At 37.9% G+C, this 27,392-nt stretch overlaps 1 protein-coding gene across 3 annotated transcripts in view; it reads right to left on the bottom strand.

Moving 5' to 3' along the window:
* CTNNA2 (catenin (cadherin-associated protein), alpha 2) overlaps positions 1–20,579 on the bottom strand; it is a 1,195,405-nt gene extending 1,174,826 nt beyond the window's left edge. For all 3 annotated transcript variants that reach the window (XM_010863262.1, XM_010863261.1, XM_010863260.1), the window contains exon 1: positions 20,478–20,579. In XM_010863262.1, the coding sequence (XP_010861564.1) occupies positions 20,478–20,579 (102 nt within the window). The remainder of the gene's footprint in view (positions 1–20,477) is intronic.
* Between the last annotated feature and the right edge of the window lie 6,813 nt (positions 20,580–27,392).

The following is a 27,392-nucleotide window of genomic DNA, read 5'->3' on the forward strand; positions in this document are numbered from 1 at the left end:
CTCATCTCACACACGAGTAAAGTAATGCTAAAAATTCTCCAAGCCAGGCTTCAACAATATGTGAACCATGAATTTCCAGATGTTCAAGCTGGTTCTAGAAAAGGCAGAGGAACAAGAGATCAAATTGCCAACATCCACTGGATCATCAAAAAAGCAAGAAAGTTCCTGAAAAACATCTATTTCTGATTTATTGACTATGCCAAAGCCTTTGACTGTGTGGATCACAATAAACTATGGAAAATTCTGAAAGAGATGGGGATACCAGACCACCTGACCTGCCTCTTGAGAAACCTGTATGCAGGTCAGAAAGCAACATTTAGAGCTGGATATAGAACAACAGACTGGTTCCAAATAGGAAAAGGAGTACATCAAGGCTGTATATTGTCACCCTGCTTTATTTAACTTATATGCAGAGTACATCATGAGAAATGCTGGGCTGGATGAACCACAAGCTGGAGTCAAGATTGCCAGGAGAAATATCAATAACTTCAGATATGCAGATGACACCACCCTATGGCAGAAAGTGAAGAGGAAATAAAGAGCCTCTTGATGAAAGTGAAAGAAGAGAGTGAAAAGTTTGGCTTAAAGCTCAACATTCAGAAAACTAAGATCAAGGCATCTGGTCCCTTCACTTCATGGCAAATACATGGGGAAATAGTGGAAATAGTGGCTGACTTTATTTTTCTGGGCTCCAAAATCACTGCAGATGGTGACTGCAGCCATGAAATTAAAAGACGCTTACTCCTTGGAAGAAAAGTTATGACCAACCTAGACAGCATATTAAAAAGCAGAGACATTACTTTGTCAACAAAGGTCCATCCAGTCAAAGCTATGGTTTTTCCAGTAGTCATGTATGGATGTGAGAGTTGGACTATAAAGAAAGCTGTGCACAGAACAACTGATGCTTTTAAACTGTGGGTTGGAGAAGACTCTTGAGAGTCCCTTGGACTGCAAAGAGATCCAACCAGTCCATCCTAAAGGAGATCAATCCTGAATATTCATCAGAAGGACTGATGTTGAAGCTCAAACTCCCAATATTTTGGCCACCTGATGTGAACAGCTGACTCATTTGAAAAGAGCCTAATGTTGGGAAAGACTGAAGGCAGGAGGAAAAGGGGATGACAAGGATGAGATGGTTGGATGGCATCACCGACTCAAAGGACAAGGGTTTGGGTAAACTCTGGGAGTTGGTGATGGATAGGGAGGCCTGGCATGCTGCGGTTCACGGGGTCGCAAAGAGTCGGACATGACTGAGCGACTGAACTGAACTGATTATGAACTGAACTTAGTGACACAAGAGTGATAACAGCCGTGTACCTATATTCCAATGCCAGTTTGAATAATAGGAACTTTGTAACATTTTGAGAAATTTTAATAAAGCTCACTTTGTCTACTATCTTTAACTCCCACAAATCCCTTTGAATATTAATAATTGAGAGGGTGGGTTGAATTGAACATAAGGTCAAGAAAATTCATTTTCTTAGAAAAATTAAAATGCACATATAGGCAATATGAAAGATTAATTTTCTCTACATGTACATATATAAATGTCATATACAATGTATATGTTATATATATATGTATACAATGTCTTTTATTATAAAGATAAAATAGAGGACAAGATGGTTGGATGGCATCACCAACTCCATGGACATGAGTTTGAGCAAGCTCCAGGAGATGGTGAAGGAAAGGGAAGCCTGGCATACTGCAGTTCATGGGGTCACAAGGAGTCTGACACAACTGAGCAACTGAACAACAACAAATTACAATTTCCATTGCAAAAACCAAAACATTATTTCTAAATTTGGTCACTAGATATCAAAACACTGATACACATTCTTAAAAAGCTAATGAATATTTTCATCCATGAAATCCCAAATAATTATCACAGTTGTCAACATTTCATAAAACAACTTCTGCAACATATAATTACATTTACTACTAACTAATTTTGGAAGAATGAGGCAGGCAAAGAATATATACACACTGCATTACTTTTTAAGGAAGAATGTTTATTTAAACATATTTATCAAAAAATACTTATCAAACTTTTTTCTGTTCAGAGATACTGGGAACATATGTTTGATCCAGACTAACAACATCCCTGTCCTTGTGGAGTTGTCCATCTTTTGAATGAGTCAGACAAAATGCACACAAAGAAACATGTGAGCCAATTATGGATAGTGGAAAGTACTCTGAATGAAAGAAACAGATAACAGAGAAGCTGGTACAAAAAGTATGTACTTTTTTCTAAAATAATAATAATAATAAGCACAGTCAGGAAAATCCTCTGTGACAGAGGAGAAATGATAAGACAGGAGCAGAAAGGTACAAGGGAGCCAGTTACAGCAGCAGAAAGTTGGCATCATCTTATGAGGAAGAAGCAGCTTATGCAAAGGGCCGAGGCAAGAAGAGAACCCAGTTCATCCTAGAAACTGAAAGAAGTGCTCTGTGGCTTGAATATGGTGACTAAAGGTCCACCAGGAAAGTTCACAGTACTAGCTTGTAGCAAAGGACAATGATCACTCTGGTGTTTAGAAGATCAAAGAAGTAAGCAAAAGAGGGACTAGCAGATGATTCAAAAAGTGACTACACTGGTCTTGTTGGGAAAGGACTTGGGCTTGGAATAAGGACTTGGACAACAAGAGTTGGAGAGAGGTGGGCAGGTTTGAGGAAAGACAAACCAGAGAGAATTTTTAGCTGTGAGAATAGGGTTCTGTGAAAAGTGTGGGCTGAGGTACAAATTGAGTCCCTGTCAACATATTGATCATATCAACACCTAAGGCTGCAGGGATGGGCAGAACCATCTGAGGAGAGAATGAAGAAGAAAAAAAGAGAAGTTCTAAGTCTAAACCCTGAAAAACAGAAGCTGAGGTAGGGAAATAAGATAGACCAAAGACAGAAGACACAGCTACTGAAGCCCACCTGTCCATGTTACAAGAAGGTCTGGGAGTTATTTCAGAATGGAAGAAAAACAGCTGGTTAGATTTTCCGTTACTATTCCCGGCTTTCTTCCTTCTTAATTGTGTGAAAACAAAGCACATCTTTTATTCTTTCAATACGATGACAAGAAAGGGAAAAGCAGGTGTATTAACATGCCTTAATCCTTTATCTCAGATCTCTGACAAACTTTAATTAGTTTGCTAGTTGAGGGTTTCCTGAGTAAATGCGATTCTGTCACTTCCAAGCCACTCTGGTGCTTGGTGTAACAGATTTTTTTGATCTCCGGCTTAGATAACATTTCTACATTATCAAAAATAGTTATAAGCAATTTTGTTAGTTAACCTCCTATGATTTCTCCCTGATATTTTTGAAATAGTGTGCATAAAATTTCAGAATTATCCTGTTTCAAGAACATAAAAAAGTCATTATTTGTTTCTGACATTAACTTTTAAATTTAGCTTTAAATTCCATTTTCCCATTTAAAATAGCTACACTCACTGAAATGGAAAAATACAAGAGAAAAAAAATACTTTTAGGGCTTGAGATTTTGCCAAACTGAAGATTTACTGCTAAATTTAGGTATTCACTTTCATAACCATTTAAGAGGAAAAATGGGTTTTCAGATTAACTTATTCATTTGAATTTAAGGATTTTCTTTAGGTCATGTTTGCTGAAGAATTAGCTGATGCAAGCAAGAAAAGGAATGAATACTTGACTGTAAAAATATATTTGGTTATCTTCTGCTTGCTCTCTTTTCTCTGCCTGTTTAACATAGGGAGTTCTCCCTTTCCCTCACCTCCAATTTGTTCCTTTACATTCCTGCCTTTTCATTCTGTACATTCTTGGTATTGATGTACTCTAAACTTCCATGTCACTTTTTTCAGCTAATGTTTCCCTTAGGAGCTGCAGATCTACTCAGGCTGCTTAATTCACCTTAGGTCTTTTATTATGCAATCTAAGTCTCTCTCTTTTTCATCTATAAAGTGGAGAAAATAAGATTGAGTTTACGAAGCTGACTCAAGGAGTAATGAAAACTGGAAATACCTAGCATAGTATCAGGCACCTAGTAACTACTCAAGAAACATTAGAGTCTTTCCCCCTTCTAGATTAGCTGTGGTCAATTCAATACAAATAAGAAGAGCTCCAACTAAGACCAGAACAGTGAGGACTATTCAAAGCAAAGATAAGATTCTAATGAAAGTAATTTAGAAAGTCTAGTTCAGCAGCTGGGACCAGCCTTATGATGTGCATCAAAGAATTACATGCAAGGGAAGCCAGGTCTGGAGATCTAGGGGAAACCCCCCCAAGCCTCCTTTTTCCTTAAGAATGAGAAATTAATAAGTTGAGATAGTATGTAAAGCACTCATTTCATAGTACCTTAAACTTCTCTTTTATCGTCTACTAAATGGGATTTTTTTTACTAGCATTCACAAAACAGTCACTGTGTTTAAATCAGAAAATTTTGAAAGTAAATATTTTGATGGAGGATAAGTTAGTTGCATCATTCTAGTTTTTTTTCAGCAACATATTATTTCTTTATATTCTTAGAATTGGATTATAAGTTTCAAACCTCATTCAATTTTTAAATCATTAAAATAATAAGCTTTCTAGACTTTTAGTAATAATACTAAATGCCAGAATAAATGGAACTACATCAAAGTTTTGACGATAAAGCTGAAACTCCAGTACTTTGGCCACCTCATGCGAAGAGCTGACTCATTGGAAAAGACTCTGATGCTGGGAGGGATTGGGGGCAGGAGGAGAAGGGGACGACAGAGGATGAGATGGCTGGATGACATCACTGACTCAATGGACGTGGGTCTGAGTAAACTCCGGGAGTTGGTGATGGACAGGGAGGCCTGGCTGCTGCGATTCATGGTGTTGCAAAGAGTCGGACATGACTGAGCAACTGAACTGAACTGAAGTTAGAAATACAGTGTTCTATTCATACTTAAACAAGTGGAACAAAAATGTCATAAATTTTTAGCTAAGCAAAAACTCATTAATTTTTTGAAATATATATATTATACATACTATGTATATGTATACAAAAGCTATTCTACCACACTTGATAAAGTCTTGAGAAAGAAAAAAGTGGAGAAATTGGAAAACAAACTAAAAAAAACAGGACCACTGAATATGAAATAGAAAAAGTGAAACAAATTAGGTAAAAGTAAAAGATCATCATATAGTCTAGGTGTTTTTAAACATGGTTGCTCATTAGAATCATATCTGGAACTCTGGAGAAAAAAACAATACCTGGGCATTTGTATTTTTCAAAAAATTACAAGATAATTCTAATATCCATCTGGATTTTAAGAAGGATGGTATGGGGAGGGAGGAGGGAGGAGGTTCAGGATGGGGAACACGTGTACACCCATGGTGGATGCATGTTGACGGATGGCAAAACCAATACAATATTGTAAAGTAAAAAAAAATAATAATACATAAATATAAATTATAAATGTTAAAAAAAACTGATTATAGACTTCTACATTAAGTGGTAGATTTAGTGATACAGAGTTCTATTATTTTCTGTTGACCAATCATGATACAGTGATAATAAAATGAATAATTACATAATCACAACAGTAAAAGATGTTTATCAGTTTTCACAATCAATAGCCAGACAAAAAAATAAAAGACAACTACAATTGAAAGCCATAATGGAAGTATGATTAAACTAACAATATAAAATATTTACATATATTTGAGGGAGTTAAACAGAGTGATGTGGTAAGTGGGAGTTCATACATGCACATGGTCTCATCTCCCCAGCCAGTCTATGTCTTTTGGTTGGTATATTTAATCCATTTATAGTTAATGCAATTATCAATATATATAATTCTACTGTCATGTTCTTAATTGTTTTGGGTTATTTTGTGTAGGTCTTTTCCTTCTCTTGTGTTTCCTGCCTAGAGAAGTTCCTTTAGTACCTGTTGTAAAGCTAGAATTCTCTTAACTTCTGCTTGTTTGGAAGGCTTGTGATTTCCCCATCAAATCTGAACAAGAGTCTTTCTGGGTAGAGTATTCTTAGCTATACATTCTTCTTTTTCATCATTTCAAATATATCATGCCATTCCCTTCCAGTTTGTAGAGTTTCTGTCGAGAAATCAGCTGATAGCCTGATGGGAGTTCCCTTGTATGTTATTTGTTGTTTTTTCCTTTATTGCTTTTAATATTTTATCTTCATCTTTAATTTTGATTATTATGATGTGAATGTTGATGTGTTTAATGTTGTCCCATAGGTCTCTTGAACATTTTTTTTCATTCTTTTTTTTTTTTTTTCCTATATTCTCTTTTGCAGTAGTGATTTCTGCCATGCTGTCTTCCAAGTCCTTATCCAAGTCCTTATCCATTCTTCTGCCTAAGTTATCCTGTCATCAGTTCCTTCTAGTGTACTGTTCATCTCTGTTTGTTTGTTCTTTAGTGCTTCCAGGTCTTTGGTAAATATTTCTGCATCTTCTCCATTCTTTTTCTAAGATCCAGGATCATCTCCCTATCATTCTGAATTCTTTTTCTGGAAGGCTGCCTATCTCCACTTCATTTAGGTGTTTTTCTGGGAGATAACTTTCATCTGGAACATAACCCTCTGTCTTTTCATTCTGATTAACTTTCTGCAAGTTTTCATTTTGGTGACTGCGGGATGGTAGTACTTCTTGCTTCTTCTGTCTCCCCGCTGGAGGATGATGCTAAAAGATTTGTGTAGGCTTCTGGATGACAGGGACTCATGGTAGGAAAAATTGGGTCTTGCTCTGGTGGGCACAGCCACACTCAGTAAAACTTTAATCCTATTGTCTGCTGATGGCTAGGGCTGGGCTCCCTCCTTCTTAGATGTTGACCTGAGGTAACCCAGCCCTGGAGTCCACAGGCTCTATGGTAGGGTTAATGAATACCTCCAAGAGGGATCACATCGAGAGACACCTAGGACTGTGGCTGCCAGTGCTCCTGTCCCCTCAATAAGACATTGCTAATCCACACCTCCACATGAGATCCTTCAACCCTAGCAGGGAGGTCTGCTTCAGTCTCCTGTGGGGTCACTGCTCCTTTCCCCTGGGTCATGGTGTGCTCAAGATTTTGTTTGCGCTCTTGAAGAATGGAGTTTATACTTCCCCCAGTCCTGTGGCAGTCCTATTCGAATACCACTGGCCTTCAAAGTCAGATTCTCTGGGGATTCTTAGCCCCTTTGTCAGATCTCCAGGCTGAGAAACCTGTCATGAGGCTCAGAACTTTCACAACAGTGGGAGAACTTCTGTGGTATTACTGTTCTCTAGTTTGTGGGTCACCTACCCAGCAGGTATGTGAGATTTGATTTTATCTTAATTGTGCTCCTTCTACCATTTTGTTGTGGCTGGCTTCTTCTTTGTCTTTGGATATGGGGTATCTTTTTTTGGTGGGTTCTAGTGTCCTCTTTGGAGAAGGCAATGGCACCCCACTCCAGTACTCTTGCCTGGGAAAATCCTATGGACGGAGGAGCCTGGTAGGTAGTCCATGGGGTCACTAAGAGTCGGGCACAACTGAGCAACTTCACTTTCACTTTTCACTTTCCTGCATTGGAGAAGGAAATGGCAACCCACTCCAGTGTTCTTGCCTGGAGAATCCCAGGAACGGGGGGAGCCTGGTGGGCTGCTGTCTATGGGGTTGCACAGAGTCGGACACGACTGACGCGACTTAGCAGCATCAGCAGCAGTGTCCTCCAGTTGATGGTTTAGTTGTGTCATTCTTAATACAGTTGCATGCATGCTAACTCACTTCAGTCATGTCTGACTCTTCACGACCCTATGGGCTGTAGTCCAACAGGCTCCTCTGCCCATGAGATTCTCCAGGCAAGAATACTGGAGTGGGTTGCCATATTCTCCTCCAGGGGATCTTCCTGAATGGAACTGGAGTCTCCTGCGGCTCCTGCATTGCAGGCAGCTTCTTTACTGCTGAGCCACATCTAAAACCATAACAATGCCTTACTACTTAACTTTTACTGCCCTGGGCTAATGAGAGAGGAACAGAGGCAGATGCTATCTGTTAAATGTAAGTATATTTATGTAAAAAAAAAAAAAAAGTGAAATGATGGCATGGTAGACTCAATAGTTATTTCTTGCATAGTTGGTCCTAATGGTACATAAGGTAATGAGCGTTTGCCAAACACAAAAGACCTAGAGCTAAAGTAGTTACCAACATATCTATGTTGTACCCAATGACTTAAGGTCAGAAAAACATCATCCATCAAATTAATGAAAATTTCAATTTTCTTATTTTGTTTTGTTACTTATTTTATAAATTTCTTTATGAATAAAAATATGTGCAAACATAATTTCATGTTTTTAATACTACTTGAAGCTCACTCTAAGATTTGGGAGGATTTTTTTGGCTTTCATTTTGGGTTTAAAAGGATTCTACACATTACTCAAGTTTCAAAACTTTGCTAATACAGCTGGCCTCATAACAAAAAGAACATCACTCCCATCTGGTGGCAGACATCAAAATTTTGAACATAATTTCAAAACAGAAATTAATCTTAACTCTAGACTAGACACTAGTCAACTAAATTCCTATTTCAAAAGTGACAAACACAATAACTGCCAAGTAATCCAACATATGACATCAATTCAAAGAAGTACATGAAACATAATGAATTACTTTTAGTTGTGGGTACCAAACATTAAAAAAAGTACAACTTAAGAAGTGTTAATATTAGGGAATTAAACCGTAATTGTAAAATAATAAAAACACTTTATAGTCTTTCAATTAAATATTAATATATGTCATAAAGGTAAACTTCCCAAAGCATAATCTCATTCAGTTCAGTTCAGTTCAGTCGCTCAGTCGTGTCCAACTCTTTGAGACCCCATGAATCACAGCATACCAGGCCTCCCTGTCCATCACCAACTCCCAGAGTTTACTCAAACTCACGTCCATCGAGTCAGTGATGCCATCCAGACATCTCATCCTCTGTTGTCCCCTTCTCATCCTGTCCCAAAGCCCTCCCAGCATCAGGGTCTTTTCCAATGAGTCAACTTTTCGCAAGAGGTGGCCAAAGTATTGGAGCTTCAGCTTCAGCATCATTCCTTCCAATGAACACCCAGGACTGACCTCCTTTAGGATGGACTAGTTGGATCTCCTTGCAGTCCAAGGGACTCTCAAGAGTCTTCTCCAACACCACAGTTCAAAAGCATCAATTCTTTGGCACTCAGCTTTCTTCACAGTCCAACGTTCACATCCATACATGACTACTGGAAAAACCATAGCCTTGACTAGATGGATCTTTGTTGGCAAAGTAGTGTCTCAGCTTTTAAATATGCTATCTAGGTTGGTCATATCTTTCTTTCCAGGGAGTAAGCGTCTTTTAATTTCATGGCTGCAGTCACCATCTGCAGTGATTATGGAGCCCCAAAAAATAAAGTCTGACACTGTTTCCACTGTTTCCCCATCTATTTCCCATGAAGTGATGGGACCAGATGCCATGATCTTCGTTTTCTGAATGTTGAGCTTTAAGCCAACTTTTTCACTCTCTTCTTTCACTTTCATCAAGAGGCTCTTTAGTTCCTCTTCACTTTCTGCCACAAGGGTGGTGTCATCTGCATATCTGAGGTTATTGATATTTCTCCCGGCAATCTTGATTCCAGCTTGTGCTTCTTCCAGGCCAGAATTTCTCATGATGTACTCTGCATATAAGTTAAATAAGCAGGGGGACAACATACAGCCTTGACGTACTCCTTTTCCTATTTGGAACCAGTCTGTTGTTCCATGTCCAGTTCTAACTGTTGCTTCCTGACCTGCATATAGGTTTCTCAAGAGGCAGGTCAGGTGCCCTGGTATTCCCATCTTTCTCAGAATTTTCCACAGTTTATTGTTATCCACACAGGCAAAGGCTTAGGCTTAGTCAATAAGGCAGAAATAGATGTTTTTCTGGAACTCTCTTGCTTTTTCCATGATCCAGCAGATGTTGGCAATTTGATCTCTGGTTCCTCTGCCTTTTCTAAAACCAGCTTGAACATCTGGAAGTTCGTGGTTCACGTATTACTGAAGCCTAGCTTGGAGAATTTTCAACATTACTTTACTAGCGTGTGAGATGAGTGCAATTGTGTGGTAGTTTGAGCATTCTTTGGCATTGCCTTTTGGGATTAGAATGAAAACTGACTTTTTCCAGTCCTGTGGCCACTGCTGAGTTTTCCAAATTTGCTGGCATATGGAGTGCAGCACTTTCATAGCATCATCTTTCAGGATTTGAAATAGCTCAACTGGAATTCCATCACCTCCACTAGCTTTGTTTGTAGTGATGCTTTCTAAGGCCCACTTGACTTCACATTCCAGGATGTCTGGCTCTAGGTGAGTGATCACACCATCATGATTATCTGGGTCATGAAGATCTTTTTTGTACAGTTCTTCTGTGTATTCTTGCCACCTCTTCTTAATATCTTCTGCTTCTGTTAGGTCCATATCATTTCTGTCCTTTACCGAGCTCATCTTTGCATGAAATGTTCCCTTGGTATCTCTTAATTTTCTTGAAGAGATCTCATTACATGTATTCAAATCCTATTTTTAATATATGTTATTTTTTCTTTCACAAGGAAAGATATGGAGGTTTTAAATAAAGTAATGATTTTTAAGTTATTCAGCCACAAAACCTTCTAATAAAGACAGATAAACATTTTTCAAAGTCAGAAAAACAGCTTTTTAGAATTAAAATGGGAATTGTTATTTTAAAAACAAAAACAGGAAAATATTTGGAAACAAGTTAACCACATTACACCTAAATTTGATCAAATAAATAAATAAGCTTATTAGAATTCCCACTGTTTGCTTTTAGTACATTCTTCACCTTCACACAGTTCCAATCCTCTGACAAAGATGAATAATCAACTTATTACAACATTATAGTATCACCATGGAACCATCCAAATGTATGAATCTTCAAATCACATGAATAAAACATGAATTAAGGTAGTTTCAATAGTGATATTTTCTGGACAGATGGAGAAAGGATACAACGAGACTTCATTTCATACTTTTTTTCTTTAGGTAAATTCATATACAAAATATTTTGTAAACAGTATAAGACAGAGTACTCTTGTCTGTAAAATCCCATGGACGGAGGAGCCTGGTAGGCTGCAGTCCATGGGGTCGCTAAGAGTCGGACACGACTGAGAGACTTCACTTTCACTTTTCACTTTCATGCATTGGAGGAGGAAATGGCAACCCACTCCGGTGTTCTTGCCTGGAGAATCCCAGAGACGGCGGGGCCTGGTGGGCTGCTGTCTATGGGGTCGCACAGAGTCAGACACGACTGAAGCGACTTAGCAGCAGTAGCAGCAGCATAAGACAGAGTATGATATAACAAAAAGACACATACTGACTTAATTCTCAGAAGTTATTTCATTTCTGACTATCAGTTTATTTCTCTAATCACTTTCCAACTTTAAATTCTCTAATTTTAAATCTAAGTCTGAAAAAAAAAAAATCTAAATCTGTTTCCCTGATTCAATGCACAGAAGAATTTAACTATTGTTGTGAGTCACAAAGAGGTAATTCCTGTATAAGGACTAATACCAAAAGGTGGATAAAATAAGTTATTTTTTAAAGCATAAAATTGAATTTTTAAATTTTGAAATAATATTTTAAGGATATAATATTCTAATTATTTAGGTTTTGAGATAAGTATTAACTGTTTGAGTAAAGTTTAAAAAGACTTAAATATAGAAGGCATTAGAGCCCAACCTAATAGGGCCCCATGGACATTACTGAAAATGATACAGAAAAAGATTAAAGAGAGCTCCTCTTCTCAGGAGGTTCTTTCCCCATCAGGCCAATTTAGAACAGCTCATTAAACATCAATGGTATTCTTTTATCAGATGCTTAGGGTTATTTCTTAAGTTGCATATTCATCTTTCTATAGAGAAACAAGGAACAAAATTCTAACAAATTTCATCCTGTACTATTGTGATGGCCTTAGCTTCATTAGTTTACTGAAATATTTAAGGCTGAATTTCAGTAATTTATAAGTTTTTCCTTTAGTTATCTTTGATTAAATGTAAAACATAAATAATTCTTCTAAATCTACATTAAAATGTTTTTTTCCTAAAGAAAATATCCAATGAATCCCTATTTTATACATGGCATCCAATTCCTAGTAATAATTAATTACTATCCAGTAAGTCACATTTATCAAGTAATAAAGCCATTACTATCAAGCCAGTACTACCAAGTAATAAAGAACACTGCATTAAGAGAAAACCTATATTACTGTGAAGGACAGGGAAGCCTGGTGTGCTGCAGTTCATAGGATTGCAAAAAGTTGGATACGACTTAGTGACTGAACAACAATATTAATATGAGAACACTGTCAGACACTTAACAACTCATTTTAATGGACTGTCTCAGGTACCACTTTAATAATCTTATGACGTATCCATAACTTACATATGAGGACAGATTAAGTAACATATTCAAGCTCTGATTCACAATCAAGCCTTCCTAACTTCAAAGCTTGTATAAACATAATCACTATTTCAATGGTGTGAAAATAATTAATAAATTGCAACTTACAAATCTACAAAATTAAGGTAGATTTTGCATTGGAAAAATAATGGCCTTCTGTATATACTTTTTAATTACAAAGAGAATATTTACATTTTCATTTCTAACTGGTTTGCATAGACAAAACTATCTTTGTATATTTATACTATATCTGGCTATCTTATCTTATTCTCACATTAATTTCAATGGTACACAATAATAATATAAATGAAAGATTTTATCTGTCCTATTCCTATGTTTACATGATCTTATTCTTATTAAAAGTTTTTATTAGAAAAGATTACAAAATTCTGTCAAATATCTGTTTAGTATCCCAGGGTATAATCTATTGAGAAACTAAAATATTTTTGTTTCCTGATAACAGACTATCATATTCTTTAAAAAGTCTTATTTTGTTATGAATATGCTAAACTTTTGATACACTGCTGGATGATACTTTCTACATTTTATAGAATTTTTTTTTTGCATTTAAATTCAGAAATAAGATTGAATTATCACTGTCCTTTTTTAAAGTTATTTTAGAGTGTCTTGATTTTTTAATATAAAAGCTATGTTTCTTCAAGAACTACTGAGGAGCTGTTAAATTTTTTCTACGGTTGAAGCAGAACTTTAAGTAACACTGCAATTATCAGTTCTTTAAATATCAGATAGTATTCAGCTAGACATCCATCTGTTCTGCTGCTTTTTAATAACAGATCTTTAAAAGCTTTCCAATATTTATATGGCTTAATCCAGTTTTCCACTTCCTCTTGGATAAATTTTGATTATTTCAATCTTTCTAGGATTTTATTCCCTTCCTCTGTTTTCATTTTCCTAGGTGTAGAGGTGCATGTAATATTCAACTATGCTTCTTTTAATCTCTCTTATTCCTAGAGTTCTTTCTGCTTTCCCACTCATAATCTTATGTATTCTTTATATATTTTCCATAATATGTGCCTGAGGGATTTATATTGGCCATTTCAAGAAAGAATCAGGGCTTCCCTGGTGGTCCAGTGGTTGGGAGTTGCCTGGCAATGCAAGGAACATGTAGTAGATTTCTGCTCCAGGAAGATCCTACACACTGCAGGGCAATTCAGCCACTGCACCACAACTACTTGCGCCAGCACTCACGAACAGCAACTACTGAGCCACGTGTGCTGCAACTACTGAGGCCTAAATGGCTCGAGTCCACGCTCTGCAAACAAGAGAAGCCGGCTCAAGGAGAGGCCCATGGAGCACAATCAGAGAGTAGCCCTCATTCTTCACAACTAGAGATAGCCATTGCACAACAGCAAAGACCCAGCACAACCAAAAATAAATAAATAAATGGCATCTTTGACAAAAACAAGAATCAAATTTTGAATTAATTTAACCCTTTGAACTCACTATTTTAGTATTCCAGTTTTTATGGTTATTAAATTCTGATTTCCTAGTTTCTTTTGATGTTCTTTTTCTAATTTGTTGAATACTTAGTTTATTTCTGGTTTTTCTTTAGTAAAAAAGGCATTTAAAGCTAAAATTCTGTACTAAGCACAGTTTTAGTGGGTATGTATATTTTGTTAAGAAGAGATCATCTTTTTCATTAAGTCAAATATAGTTTATAATTTCCCTTTGCTTTTAAGAGTTATGTGTCCTAATTTCCTAATAAATTTGCCAAATATAGTTTTTCCATTTACTAATAAAGCTTAGTATCACAGAACATGGCCTATTAAAGATTTTTACTCTCTTGAATTTATAAAAGTTCAGGCATCTTTTTCAAGGTCTAAAATGAATCTTTTCTCACATGAAATTGCATGATTTCCATAATGTAAAATTTTTCCAAAAAGAATCTTGCCATTTCAACATTGTAAGTTAAACATGCACCTCATATACATTATGATAGAAATGAGGGAAGTTTTGTTTACTACTTTAAGTAGTTACAGATGGTAAATTCCTGACATCACTTTTCTTATGACAGTGAATGAATTTTATTGAGAATTCCTAACCTTCTGGTGTTTATTTCAACTCTATCCAGCTTTATATAAACTGCAGGATGGCTACAGGCATATAGAGTCACTGGATATTTCAATGAATTTTATTCCATTCATTAAACTGTAATATGTGTTTGGTTCATATGGGGCTTTGTTTAGGTTAGTTTTCTCTCTCATTTCCACCTTTTGCTTTAAATGTTGAACATGGAGTTTATATCTAATATTATCTTCAGATCAGATCAGTCGCTCAGTCATGTCTGACTCTTTGCGACCCCATGAATCACAGCACTCCAGGCCTCCCTGTCCATCACCAACTGCTGGAGTTCACTCAGATTCACGTCCATCGAGTCGGTGATGCCATCCAGCCATCTCATCCTCTGTCGTCCCCTTCTCCTCTTGCCCCCAATCCCTTCCAGCATCAGAGTCTTTTCCAATGAGTCAACTCTTCGCATGAGGTGGACAAACTACTGGAGTTTCAGCTTTAGCATCATTCCTTCCAAAGAAATCCCAGGGCTGATCTCCTTCAGAATGGACTGGTTGGATCTCCTTGCAGTCCAAGGGACTCTCAAGAGTCTTCTCCAACACCACAGTTCAAAAGCATCAATTCTTCGGTGCTCATCCTTCTTCACAGTCCAACTCTCACATCCATACATGACCACAGGAAAAACCATAGCCTTGACTAGACGAACCTTTGTTGGCAAAGTAATGTCTCTGCTTTTGAATATGCTATCTAGGGTGGTCATAACTTTCCTTCCAAGGAGTAAGCGTCTTTTTATTTCATGGCTGCAGTCACCATCTGGAGTGATTTTGGAGCCCAGAAAAATAAAGTCTGACACTGTTTCCACTGTTTCTCCATCTATTTCCCATGAAGTGATGGGACCGGATGCCATGATCTTCGTTTTCTGAATGTTGAGCTTTAAGCCAACTTTTTCACTCTCCACTTTCACTTTCATCCAGAGGCTTTTGAGTTCCTCTTCACTTTCTGCCATAAGAGTGGTGTCAACTGCATATCTGAGGTTATTGATATTTCTCCCGGCAATCTTGATTCCAGCTTGTGTTTCTTCCCGTCCAGCGTTTCTCATAATGTACTCTGCATATAAGTTAAATAAGCAGGGTGACAATATACAGCCTTGACGTACACCTTTTCCTATTTGGAACCAGTCTGTTGTTCCATGTCCAGTTCTAACTGTTGCTTCCTGACCTGCATACAAATTTCTCAAGAGGCAGATCAGGTGGTCTGGTATTTTCATCTGTTTCAGAATTTTCCACAGTTTATTGTGATCCACACAGTCAAAGGCTTTGTCATAGTCAATAAAGCAGAAATAAATGTTTTTCTGGAACTCTCTTGTTTTTTCCATGATCCAGCAGATGTTGGCAATTTGATCTCTGGTTCCTCTTCCTTTTCTAATATTATCTTATTTCTCCTAAATTATTCATATGTCTTCCAAGGATCAACAATCATATTAATCTTACCCTTAAGATTTCATTCCAGGGGTGGGAATGGTGAGTTTTGATAACACAAGCATATTATCACGAAACAATATTTACAAAAGCCTGTCTTAAAAGTCACATTTTTGAGAGAATCATTTTTTAATTTTTTTTAAATCACTGTAGGAACACTAGTAAGAAAGGCAAGCCATTTAGATATTAGGAGACACTGGAAGGGTGTTAAGAATAGTTACACTACTAAGTCACAGTGTGAAATTCAACAAGACTTTGTAAGTATTTTCCTGTATTAAGTGAAAAAATATGAATTAGACTATTAACTGTCTTTATTTTCAACAAATATTTTTTAATGTATTGCCTTTATTGATAGAAGAATTTGAAATGACTGGATTGAAAGATACATGGAAAAGGCTGTACTGTTTAAATGTAATCTTAGATATTTTGGTCTTTAGATAAATCAAGAGCAAATATGTAAAGATACGAAACTTTTAAGAAATGAGACAGTTTATGTATAATATTGTGCTTGCCCATGCTAGATTCACTCATATCCTTCTCACTGACATACAGTATTGGTTTACGACCAGTATGAACCTGAATTACAACCATCAAGAAAAGAAAAATGGAGACTACATTTAATTAACACAGGGCACTATGTTCTAATTATTGCTTCATTTCATCTGCATGATAAGGATTAAATATATTGGCATGAATCTGAAGTGAAAATTCCAACACTAGAAAAAGGTAATCTGTGTTAGTAACCCAGCCGACAGAACTACATTTCCGAGCAGACCAACCACAAAGAACCTCCCAAATCAGGCTTTTTCAAGCTATCTATGATGAAAGGTCAAATATATGTTATTCTAAAAGTGCATAAACCAAAGATTTTTAAAAATACAAGACAATGAATAACCCCAGAAATTTAAAGATCAAAAGCTCAAATTTTATGATTAGCTTCAACATGCATAAAATTACTCTGTAAAACTACCATAAATTTTTCAAAGCACTTACTTTGAATTTCTGTGCTTATTGCTGTCCAATAACAAATAATTCATGGATCAGTCTTAGTCCACAAACCACAACTGCAGCAGCCAACATACTCTCAAATCTAAGAGTCTATCAGTATTAGGTGTTTCTTGAATAAATTTGTATAGCACTGATAAGAATCATGACCACATTAAAAAAGGGCATAAATCTAATGAAATGTTTGAACAATTACAAACATGTCTACTTCCTAATCCTTAGAACCTGTGAATGTATTACCTTAAATGGCAAAAGGGACTCTGCAGAGGATCTCAAGATCCAGAGATTATTTTAGAATATCTGGGTGACCCCAATATTATCACAGGAGTTGTTATAAGAGGGAGCTTCCCTGATAGCTCAGATGGTAAAGAATCTGCCTGGAATTCAGGAAGAAGGAGGGTTAAAGTCAGAGGTCAAGATATGATGGTAGAAGCTGAAGTCAGAGGAAAGATTTAAAGGTGCTAAACTGTTGGCTTTAATGATGGAGGAAAACACCACAACCAAGGGCACAGGTGCACTCCTGATGCTAAAAATAGGAATGAACTTCCTCCTTAAGGAACACATCCCTACCAACATCTTGCATTTAGGACCTTTGACCCCTAGAATTGTATGATAATAGATGGGTGTTGTTTAAACTACTAAGATTGTGGTAATTTGTCATAGTGGCAACTGGAAGCATATAGGCATACAGACCTTGGTTCTGGGAAGTAGGGTGTTGCTATAACAACTACCTGAAAATGTGGAAATGGCTTTGAAATTGATGGTAGGCAGAGGCTGGGAACATTTTGAGGAGCATGATAGAAAAAGCCTAGATTACCTTGAACAGAGAGTAAAATATGGATGTTAAAAGCCCTTCTGGTGAGGACTCAGAAGGAAGTGAACAGCAGGGTAGAGTAAGCTTTTATCATTTTAGAAATTATTGAAATCATTATAAATGGACAGTTAAAGGAGGGCTCAGAAGGAAATGAAAAACATGTTGTTGGAAAATGGAGAAAAAACAATATTTGTTATAGAGTAGAAGAAAGCTTAGCTGAATTGCTTCCTATAATTATATAGAAATCAGAATTATAAGAGATGACCTTGAATATTTAGCTGAGAAGATTTCCAAGCAAAGTATTGAAGGAGTGGCCTAGTTTCTTCTTCCTGCTTATAGCGAAATGTGAGAGGAGTTGGTCATGGACAGGGAGGCCTGGCGTGCTGCAATTCATGGGGTCGCAAAGAGTCAGACAGGACTGAGCGACTGAACTAAACTGAACTGAAGAGGAAAGAAACATACTGAGTCAAGAATTATTGGTACTTCCCTGGTGGTCCAGTGGTTAAGACTCCATGCCTCTACTTCAGGGGGCATGGGTTCAATCCCTAGTTAGTGAATGTAAGATCCTGCCTCATGCCACAAGATGCAGCCAGAAAAAAAATTTTTTTTTGTTAAGAATATTAAGTTGAAAGGAACCAAGACAGAATGATTCAGAAACTTCTCAGCCTAGGCAGATTGCAAGAGGTGTTAAAATTAGAAGTCTCAGTTTCAGGAAAAAGTGGCTCTTAAGAAAAAGTCAACTTTGTGTCTAGATAACCTTCGGTTAGTGCTTTGGAAAGATTAAAACCTTGATATGTTCATTCACACAAGGAGCTCTTGGAAAGATTAGACATGGGATTCATGGATTCCCTCAGTGATTTCAGCAGAAGACAAACTGGAGATGAGGTTATCCATGAAAGATCTACAAAGTATCCTGTTTTCTAATAGAGAAAATCTCAGATATATACAAGAGAGAACCACAGGTTTCTCAAGAATGTTACATCAGTTGAAATACTGACAATCTGAACTGAAAAAAAGAGATGAATTTCAAAAAAGCTGTTGCACTTTCAAGTTACACAGGCAGGAAATATTCAACTGAAAATACATGCTATCTTTCATGAAAAAAAAATAATGATTCTTAAAAAACCAGGCCCAGAGGGCAGAGCCTTGAGCCACAGAGGATTATCACCAAGCTGTGAAATCTGAGTTTGCCTAGTTGGAATTCTAAACTTCTTGAGACTGGTAACCATTTTTTTTCTTCCACATTGTCTCTTTTTAAATGCAAATGTCTGCACCTGTTATCTTATGCTTGTCCCACAATGCATTTTGAAGGTGTATGATTTATTTTCTAATTTCACTGGTACATAGATGAGAGAAATTTTGCTTGAAAAATGAATATAACTAGAACCTTGATGATAAGCATGAGAATGCTCAATTACATCTAACTCTTTGCAACCCAGTGGACTGTAGCCCGCCAGGCTCCTCTGTCCATGGAATTTTACAGGTACAAATACTGAAGTGGGTCGCCATTTCCTACTCCAGGGGATCTTTCCCTCTCAGGGATTGAAACCATGTCTCTTGTGTTTCCTGTACTAACAGGTAGATTCTTTACTATTTCACCACCGGGGAAGTCCCTATCTAAACCTTACTCATACCTAATTTAGAAGATTTAGATGATGAGATTTGGAAATTTTTAGCTGATGAATTTTAGATGAGATTTTGTCCATATTCTAACTCCTTGAAAGTCTGAATATACTACCTAAAAATGGCAAGAGAGACTTTTCAGATGTGATTTGCTCAAAGATCTTGAGATGAGGACATTATTCTAGAGTATCTGTGTGGGCCCAATGTAATCATAAGGGTCCTTATAAGAGTGAGACAGGATTAGATATGAGGATATGAGCAGAGGTCAGTCAGAGAGAGATTTGAAGATGCCGTACTGCTGGCTTTGAATATGGAGGAAGGGGCCAAAGAAGGGAATGGCCTCTAGAACAGGGAAAAGGCAAAGAAACAGATTTTCTACTCGAGCCTCCAGAAGGAATGCTTCTTTACCAATATCCTAACATTAGGATCTCTGACTTCTAGAACCATAAGATAATAAACTTGGGATGCTTTACACCACCAAGTTTACAGTAATTTGCTATAGAAGCTACAGAAAACCAATATAAGTGATCTCTACCCAATATAAATGGTCTCTACTTAATTTGTCATGGCATTTCTCTACAAATATACCCATAAAATCTTGAATTTTAACTTTCTGAAATTCTTTCTGAAATATAGCAAATAATATGCTTCACAAGACACACAAAAAATTAATTTTTTTAAATTTAAAAATCCAGAAGATGTTTTTCTGTTCACGGTCCTCATGTGGAATTTCAACATGATGAATTTTCCCTTTTAAACTAAAGACAAAGTAATTCAATAAATATACTTCGCTCTTAAATAGTCAATAGAGTTCTTGCTAACTGCATTAGCATCTGAAAGCAAGCTAGGCATAATTTATTTAGACTTTGAAGCCATTACTGCAAATGAGGGCCCCTTCATCAAAGCCCCTTCTTTAATTATCTCATCAACTTAATTTCAAAAATCACATGAAAACTTTTGTAAAAAGCACTCCAAATCTTATTGAGAAGAAAAGAAAAAAACTGTCCACAGTTGGGGCAGGAATACATATTAAGTAATTAGCAATGTGGCATGATTCATTCATGGTTAAGGACTTTCACGTTCTTCAGAAAGTCATGATATAATCAAAATAGAAATATACACAGGTAACAGTATTTCAGAGCATGTCTTACCTGTGTAACGAGCGGTTCCAAAAGCCTCTCCACTGTTAGGGTCCGGATTTCCAAACTTTTGGGGTCCCATTTTAAAATGATCGGTGAAGTTGCCGAAGTCATGCTCCCTACAGAAACACACATTATCCATTAGAAATAATGATGACAGAAATAATGTGAGCTTAGGGGTTCAAAATGAGTAAGTCACCAAAACTTAGAACATACTTGAAGATTACCTGTCTGGTTCAACCTCATCAAGTTAGAGCTAGGGAAATCAGAAAATAGAACTATGTGAAGTGGTGATGTCAGGATCAGATTGAAATGGGTATTCCTTAAGGGTACCTGTATACATTAGACAAACTTTTGGGGCCCAAATGACACTGAAATATGTCACTCACTCAGTGTTTAGTACACATATCCACCTGCTATATACTGGGAAGGGGATTCCCCAGAACCCACCTGCCAATGCAGGAGACTTAGGAGATGCGGGTTTGATCCCTGGATTGGGAAGATTCCCTGGAGGAGGGCATGAAACACTCTCTAGTATCCTTAGCTGGAGAAACCCACAGACAGAAGAGCCTGGCAGGCTACCGTCCGTGGTCGCAAAGAGTTAGACACAACTGAAGCGACTTAGCACATACACACACACATTTGCTGGGAAAGCCTTGGTCACTGCCCTCCAGTACCTGTGGTTTCAAATAGCAGAGGTTGGCCATAGTTATGCCTCAATGTGGCCTGTGCTGTGATCAAGGAATACAGAGAAAGCCACAGAAGAACTGAAGAAAGGACATCAAAGTCAGTCACCAAAGGAGATCAGCAAAGACTTTAAAGAAGTACAATAAACTCATCATGACAATCAGATGAAAGACCCCAGGTCCTAACAAAAGGCTTCTTTGTTTTTGTCACACCATAACTGACCACTGAGGATATTATGCTTCCTGGAAAAGCTGAGTTTTATTCTCTTAAATAGGAGAGATATTACAAAATGAGTCGCAATGATTATGAAAATTAGCTTGCTGCTATTTACATACGCTCTGATTACTCACTGCATTTACATTCTTATCCCATAAAATGAGTGTCTGATAAGGTTATTTATTTCATTCTACAACAATCCCTTTCTACCTAAGAACCACGGGTGTGCACGTAGCAACCTTGCACATATCGAGCACACGATATCATCCTAGCCTCAAAAGAGTAAATCAGACATTCTGTTAGGGGTGTGCTTCTCACTGAGAAGTTGACTGTTCTCTGATGAATATATTTTGACAACTAACCACTGGACAAGCAACCTTAGACTGTGCAAGGTGAATCTGAATCATTTGCTTTAATATCATCATAAATCAAACTGTTCACAGCTGTTCTCTTTTGAATCAATGTCCCCGCTCCATTCCACTCTTATAGATCAATGTAGATGATTATTTCTATTAGAATTAACACTACAAAAAAGGTCTGTCGCAAGAGGCACATGTCTCTTTACTGCCCTGCTACAGCTAGTCCTTTTGCAAACAGACCTAACAAATTTGCTTCAAGAAAAAAAAAAAAAAAGGCAAAGATGCAGTATGCTGGTATTTTACCTCTCTCCAAATGCCATGTTTTAAATAAACTAAGCATAGCAATCCAACCATATAGACCAATTTAGACTTGGGTTCCTTCACAACAACAATAGTTGGCAAGGATATGTTGCCTGTCCTCCAAAAACCAAAAAAACTTTACACATTTCCCATTCACACTACCAACTGCTACACAGCAGCTCTAACATGCCCAGAATTCTGCTGTTAGGCAGCACACCTTCCTGTGTTGTGAAAGGATGAAAATGCCAGATTCTTTCTACCCACACAGGATACCTTCATCTTTGTCGAAGCCAGTCCTATCTAAGTAACCCAGCTCTTTGTTGTTGTTGTTCCGTCGTTAAGTCACGTTCGACTCTTGTGACCTCATGAACTGCAGCATGCCAGGTTCCCTGTCCTTCACAGTCTCTCAGAGTTTGCTCAAATTTATGTCCGCTGAGTCGGTGATGCTATCCAACCACTCCTCCTCTGTCATCCCCTTCTCTTCCTGCCCTCAATCTTTCCCAGCATCTCTTAGGACACAATGATTTCCAGTCCCCAAGAAGTTCCCTGTAAACTTCTTCCCAGCTCTGATGGAATAATAAGTGGCCTCAGTAACGATGATGCACGACAAGGTCCTACAGGAAAGACAGCTGGCTAACTAGTAGTGGCATAGTGAAGTCATTTGAACACAGTAGTGAAAGGTAGTAAGAGACTATGCAGAGAATCACCACTATTACACAAGCATGCTTGTGCATATAAGCTGGTGGAACAGGAAGGCACACAACATCTTTATGCGTGTTCTGATGTATTACTAAAGAGATGTACAAAAAATACTGATGCAAGAAATAAAAATGCTGGAACACTTACATTAGAGACACTAGTATGCATCAAGCAAAAATGGGAGATTCTTAAAAAAGACTTCAAGGCAACTGTGAACCAAGAAGCAGAATTAGAGCAAAGCCTTGGATCCTGAAGGTTGGAAGACTTATAAATCTAAAACTGAAAGGACAAGAGTGACCAAGCAAATCATTGGACTCAATTTATTCCTTTGGGGATCAATGTTTTAGTCAGTTCTTTTGATACAGGCAAAATTCAAGAGCAAAAGGCAAGGAAAGGTTATGTGGTATTAATTTGTTGAAGGGGAAAACCTAGTCATAGAAACGTGTTCCTCTGTGTGGAATAAGCAATTGACTCCAAATAAGAAAGCAAGGGAACAAATGAAGTGTGCAGTCATACACCAGCCTCTCACATTCCAAAGGAGCATGTCTCAAAACCATACTAGGCATCCACACATTTAATGCAGACTGCTGTGCCCACAAAAGAGATTCTATGTAAAGAAAATATATATTTTTCAATAATTTAAATTCAAAGAAAAACGACATATTATAGTTGCTTTTGGTAGGAAACTTAGAATATCGACTGGACACAAAGAGCAACAAAAAGGGGTTGTAAAAAAGAAAAGACAATAGCGCTGTCCTTGTCCATGTACCACAGTTTTACAAGCCCGTGAACAAGCTCTTAGCAATTTATTTAATCTCTGAGAAGATATTCTTGAAAAGTGTCAAACTGCATATACATAAAAGGTGATAAAACAACCTACATAGTAATAACTTAGATAACTTCAGACTTTCTCCATGGGGGTAAGGAAGAAGCATGTGTCAAGGTGTTAGCAGCCATTCATCACTCACAATTACAACAACAAAAAACACGACAAAAAAGACTAACAGAGTAAAACAAGCCCCACTATGAGCAGCCAAAGGTCAAGTACTTTGTTAATTAGACATTTTCCTGATAAATAGAAAATCTTTTGAGGTGCCTGTGCCAAGGAGTGCCTTCAAATGACATACATGTTACTCTAATGCATAATTCACTAAATAAATTCCCCTTTCCAGATTTTCCTCAAAAAATGTCTTTGAGCCCTCTACCTATACTTTCTGAGTTCTCACCATTCCTTCTATTGTTCTTTTGTAAAACAATGGTCCAGGACAACTGACAGTTACTCAGGAGGCCACCCAGACTTGCCTTCCCTCCACAGGACTCCAGCTTCAGGTTCCTTTCATGGATTTTTCTCTTTACCGATACTGAGTGAGCACTACTGCCTACAAACTCTATGAGGCTTCTTTTAGAAGACAAGTTAGCTTTGGTTAACAAGTAAAGTCATGGGAAGTTAATGACTAATACTGTGTTTATTCACCTATCTCCATATGTAGGCTATTGACTCAGCTACCTCACCTAAGCTTCAGTTTCATCGTGTAAAACAAAAATGGTAACAGCCTTATATAATTCATGACATTGCATATACAAACACTCATGGGTTTACTTCTTTGCCATGTTTTTGTATGATTATCATTCTAGCCAGTTCAAGATATCCCTTAGGGTGGGGCCAAGGCAAGAAGCTTTAAAACAAAGTTTTGGTGAGAAAGAGAGATGTGAAAAAATGAGAGAATTTTCTAAGTTTCCTCAAGAATCAAGCCTGGATACAGTGAACTTCCTGTTTCTTCTCTGAGTATTAGTAATACTGGCTAGTGATCTGACATTGTTATTATTTGCCATTTACAGATAGGTAAGCTGAGGCATGAAACAGTTAAGAGAGCTACCCAAGGTCACAAATTTTGAAACTGAACTGCCTGGCTTCAGGCTCTGTGCTCATAAGCACCATGAAGCATTGTTTCACTTCTTATAAAGAGGAATTCCTAGGCTTAGGTCCATGCCAGCATCACCACAGTGCTTCTGAACCATGGAAGAGAGACAGAGACATAGTCAAGAATGGAGCTAACCACTTCTGGAGAATAAGGAGCTAAATCCAGGAGCTAACCACTTCAGGGGAATGAGAGAGAGAGGAGATACAGAGGGACACAGAGGAATGGCAGATGAGGTGAGGGGGACACACAGGACAGGTGCCCTGATGCACATGTGGAACGCGTGGGGAATGTGCTTCACTTCCTGGTGAGGCAGAACAGTTTCCTTTAGCCACCTTGATCCCTGGGGCAAGAACGGGATGCTGATGGTGAGGCTGGGCCACCTAGGGAGCAACATGGCACCCAGGAAAGTCAAGAGAAAGACCTTATGGTGAGTTATGCCAAGTAAACAGAATTTTGGTCCCCATGACCTCAGACCCTTTGTTTTAAACTTATGATTATATTATATTTCATGGTGAAGAGGATTTTGAAGATATAATTAAGGTTATTAATAAGTGACATAAGTGAAGTCACTCAGTCGTGTCCAACTCTTTGCGACCCCATGGACTGCAGCCTGCCAGGCTCCTCCGTCCATGGAATTTTCCAGGCAAGAATACTGCAGTGGGTTGTCATTTCATTCTCCAGGGAATTAATAACTTTCTAAAGGTTATTAATAACTGGACCTTAAAATATGGACATGAGCCTAGATTATCAATGTGGCCCCAATGTATCACTGAACACTTAAAAACAACTTCCTCCTGGCTGGGGGTAGAAGAGGCAGTCATAGAGATGCAGCAGACAAAGACATCACGTAGGGCAGAAGAGGGAGGCAGAGGGATTCAAAGTGTGAAAGGGACTCGACCCACGATTGTAGAGAGATGAAAACCATGAAAGGAAATGTGGGTAGATTCTGGAAGCTAAGAGTGTAGCCTGGTTGACTTCCAACAATGAAAGAGGGACCTCAGTTTACAACCACCAGGTACTGAACAGTCAAAACCCTGAATGAGGCTGGAAGTGAATTCTTCTCTAGTGCCTTCAGTAAGGAATTCAGCGCTATCAACATCATTATTTCAGCCTTGTGAAATGCTAAAGAGAGCACCCAGACACATCTACCTGGGCTTCTGATCTTCAGAGAGTACAAGAAATCTGTGCTGTTTTTAGCTGCTAAATGTGTGGTCAATTTTTACAACAGCAATAGGAAACTATGACAGGTATTTGTGTGTGTATCATATCACCTGGAGGGCATGTTCATACACAAAGCAATACAGAAAGTTTCTGATTCATTAGGTCTAGGGTGGGTCTGAGAAACTGCTTTTTTTTTTTTTTTTCTTGCACTTGGAACCAGTGCCCAGATGATTTTACTGGTCCAGGAATTGGCACTTGGAAAACCACTATTGTGATCACAGTCCATGGCCATGCGTGCCAGGAGGGAAGCGGTGATCAGGAAGATGTGGGGTATCTCTGTGGAGATCCTAGGACCAGTAATAATAACACTGCTGTTACTACAAGTATCACTGCGATCATTATATCAATACTTTCTGGATGGTATTTATGCTTTTCCAATGCCTTGAAGTGATTCTCAATGGGAAAATGAAATGGCATACCAAAATCATTTCAGTTTTTTTAAACCACATGTACACCAACCTCCAACATCCCCAAAAGTTCTCAGAGTTTCCCCAGAAGATGCCTTTTCTAATTAGTATCCCTGCCACCGGGGAAGGCAATGGCACCCCACTCCAGTACTCTTGCCTGGAAAATCCCATGGATGGAGGAGCCTGGTAGGCTGCAGTCCATGGGGTCGCTGAGGGTTGGACACGACTGAGTGACTTCACTTTCACTTTTCATGCATTGGAGAAGGAAATGGTAGTGATCCCTGTGAAGAATGTAAAGTAACAGTGGGAGAGAGCCATGCCCTTCAGTTCACCAAAATCAGAAATGAGGGTCCAGGAATAATTGCTTAATAGAGAATAATGTTTCCAAAGAATCAGTTACTAAATATTTTGATGTTATTTGAGGGCTATGAAAAAAAGTTTTTAAAAAATGCCATCTGAAATATGATAGTAATTCTCATTTTTTGTTGTATTAGTAAAGGAAGTTACCTCTAACATTCCACCCCTCTATTGTAAGAGGGAATTTTTCTAGAGCTGAGAATGTGCATATGCATTTCAGACATGAGTAGAAGTTGAGAACCAAAAGCAGAGAAGGAGGCATCTCATCTGATTCAAAAAACCTCAGAGAATAAAAGGCACGCTGATTCCTACCTGCATCAGCACCAGATCTAAACAGATAGTAACAGGTATTCAGCACTCTTCCTGGTGGTACCCTGGCTATGAAAATAACCTGGCTCCTAACTTGAACCTTTTTACCTGAAATCTCCATCAACATCCATACAGGACTGCTATGAGGATTATATGAGTTATGTGTGTAGAACATTTGGCAGAGTGGGAAGCATAGCCTAGATTCTTAGGATATGGTAGCTACCTCTGCTAATACTCCTGGTGGCAGCGGCAACATTAATAAATGGCAGCCATATTTATGGTAGGAAATAAGCTGGGAAAGCCCTGCTACTGATATTCCACCATTAATTTTGCTCAATTTTGCTCATTTCTTTTCCTGTGACTATAAGGAGGCAGTGTGTTGCCCATCACTGTCCTCGACATAATAAGCATTCAGAGTCCTTGCTCAGTGAACTGACAGGTGACCCAAGA

Source organism: Bison bison, unplaced genomic scaffold, assembly GCF_000754665.1.
Source record: "Bison bison bison isolate TAMUID 2011002044 unplaced genomic scaffold, Bison_UMD1.0 scf7180017864489, whole genome shotgun sequence".
NCBI classification, from domain to species: domain Eukaryota; kingdom Metazoa; phylum Chordata; class Mammalia; order Artiodactyla; family Bovidae; genus Bison; species Bison bison.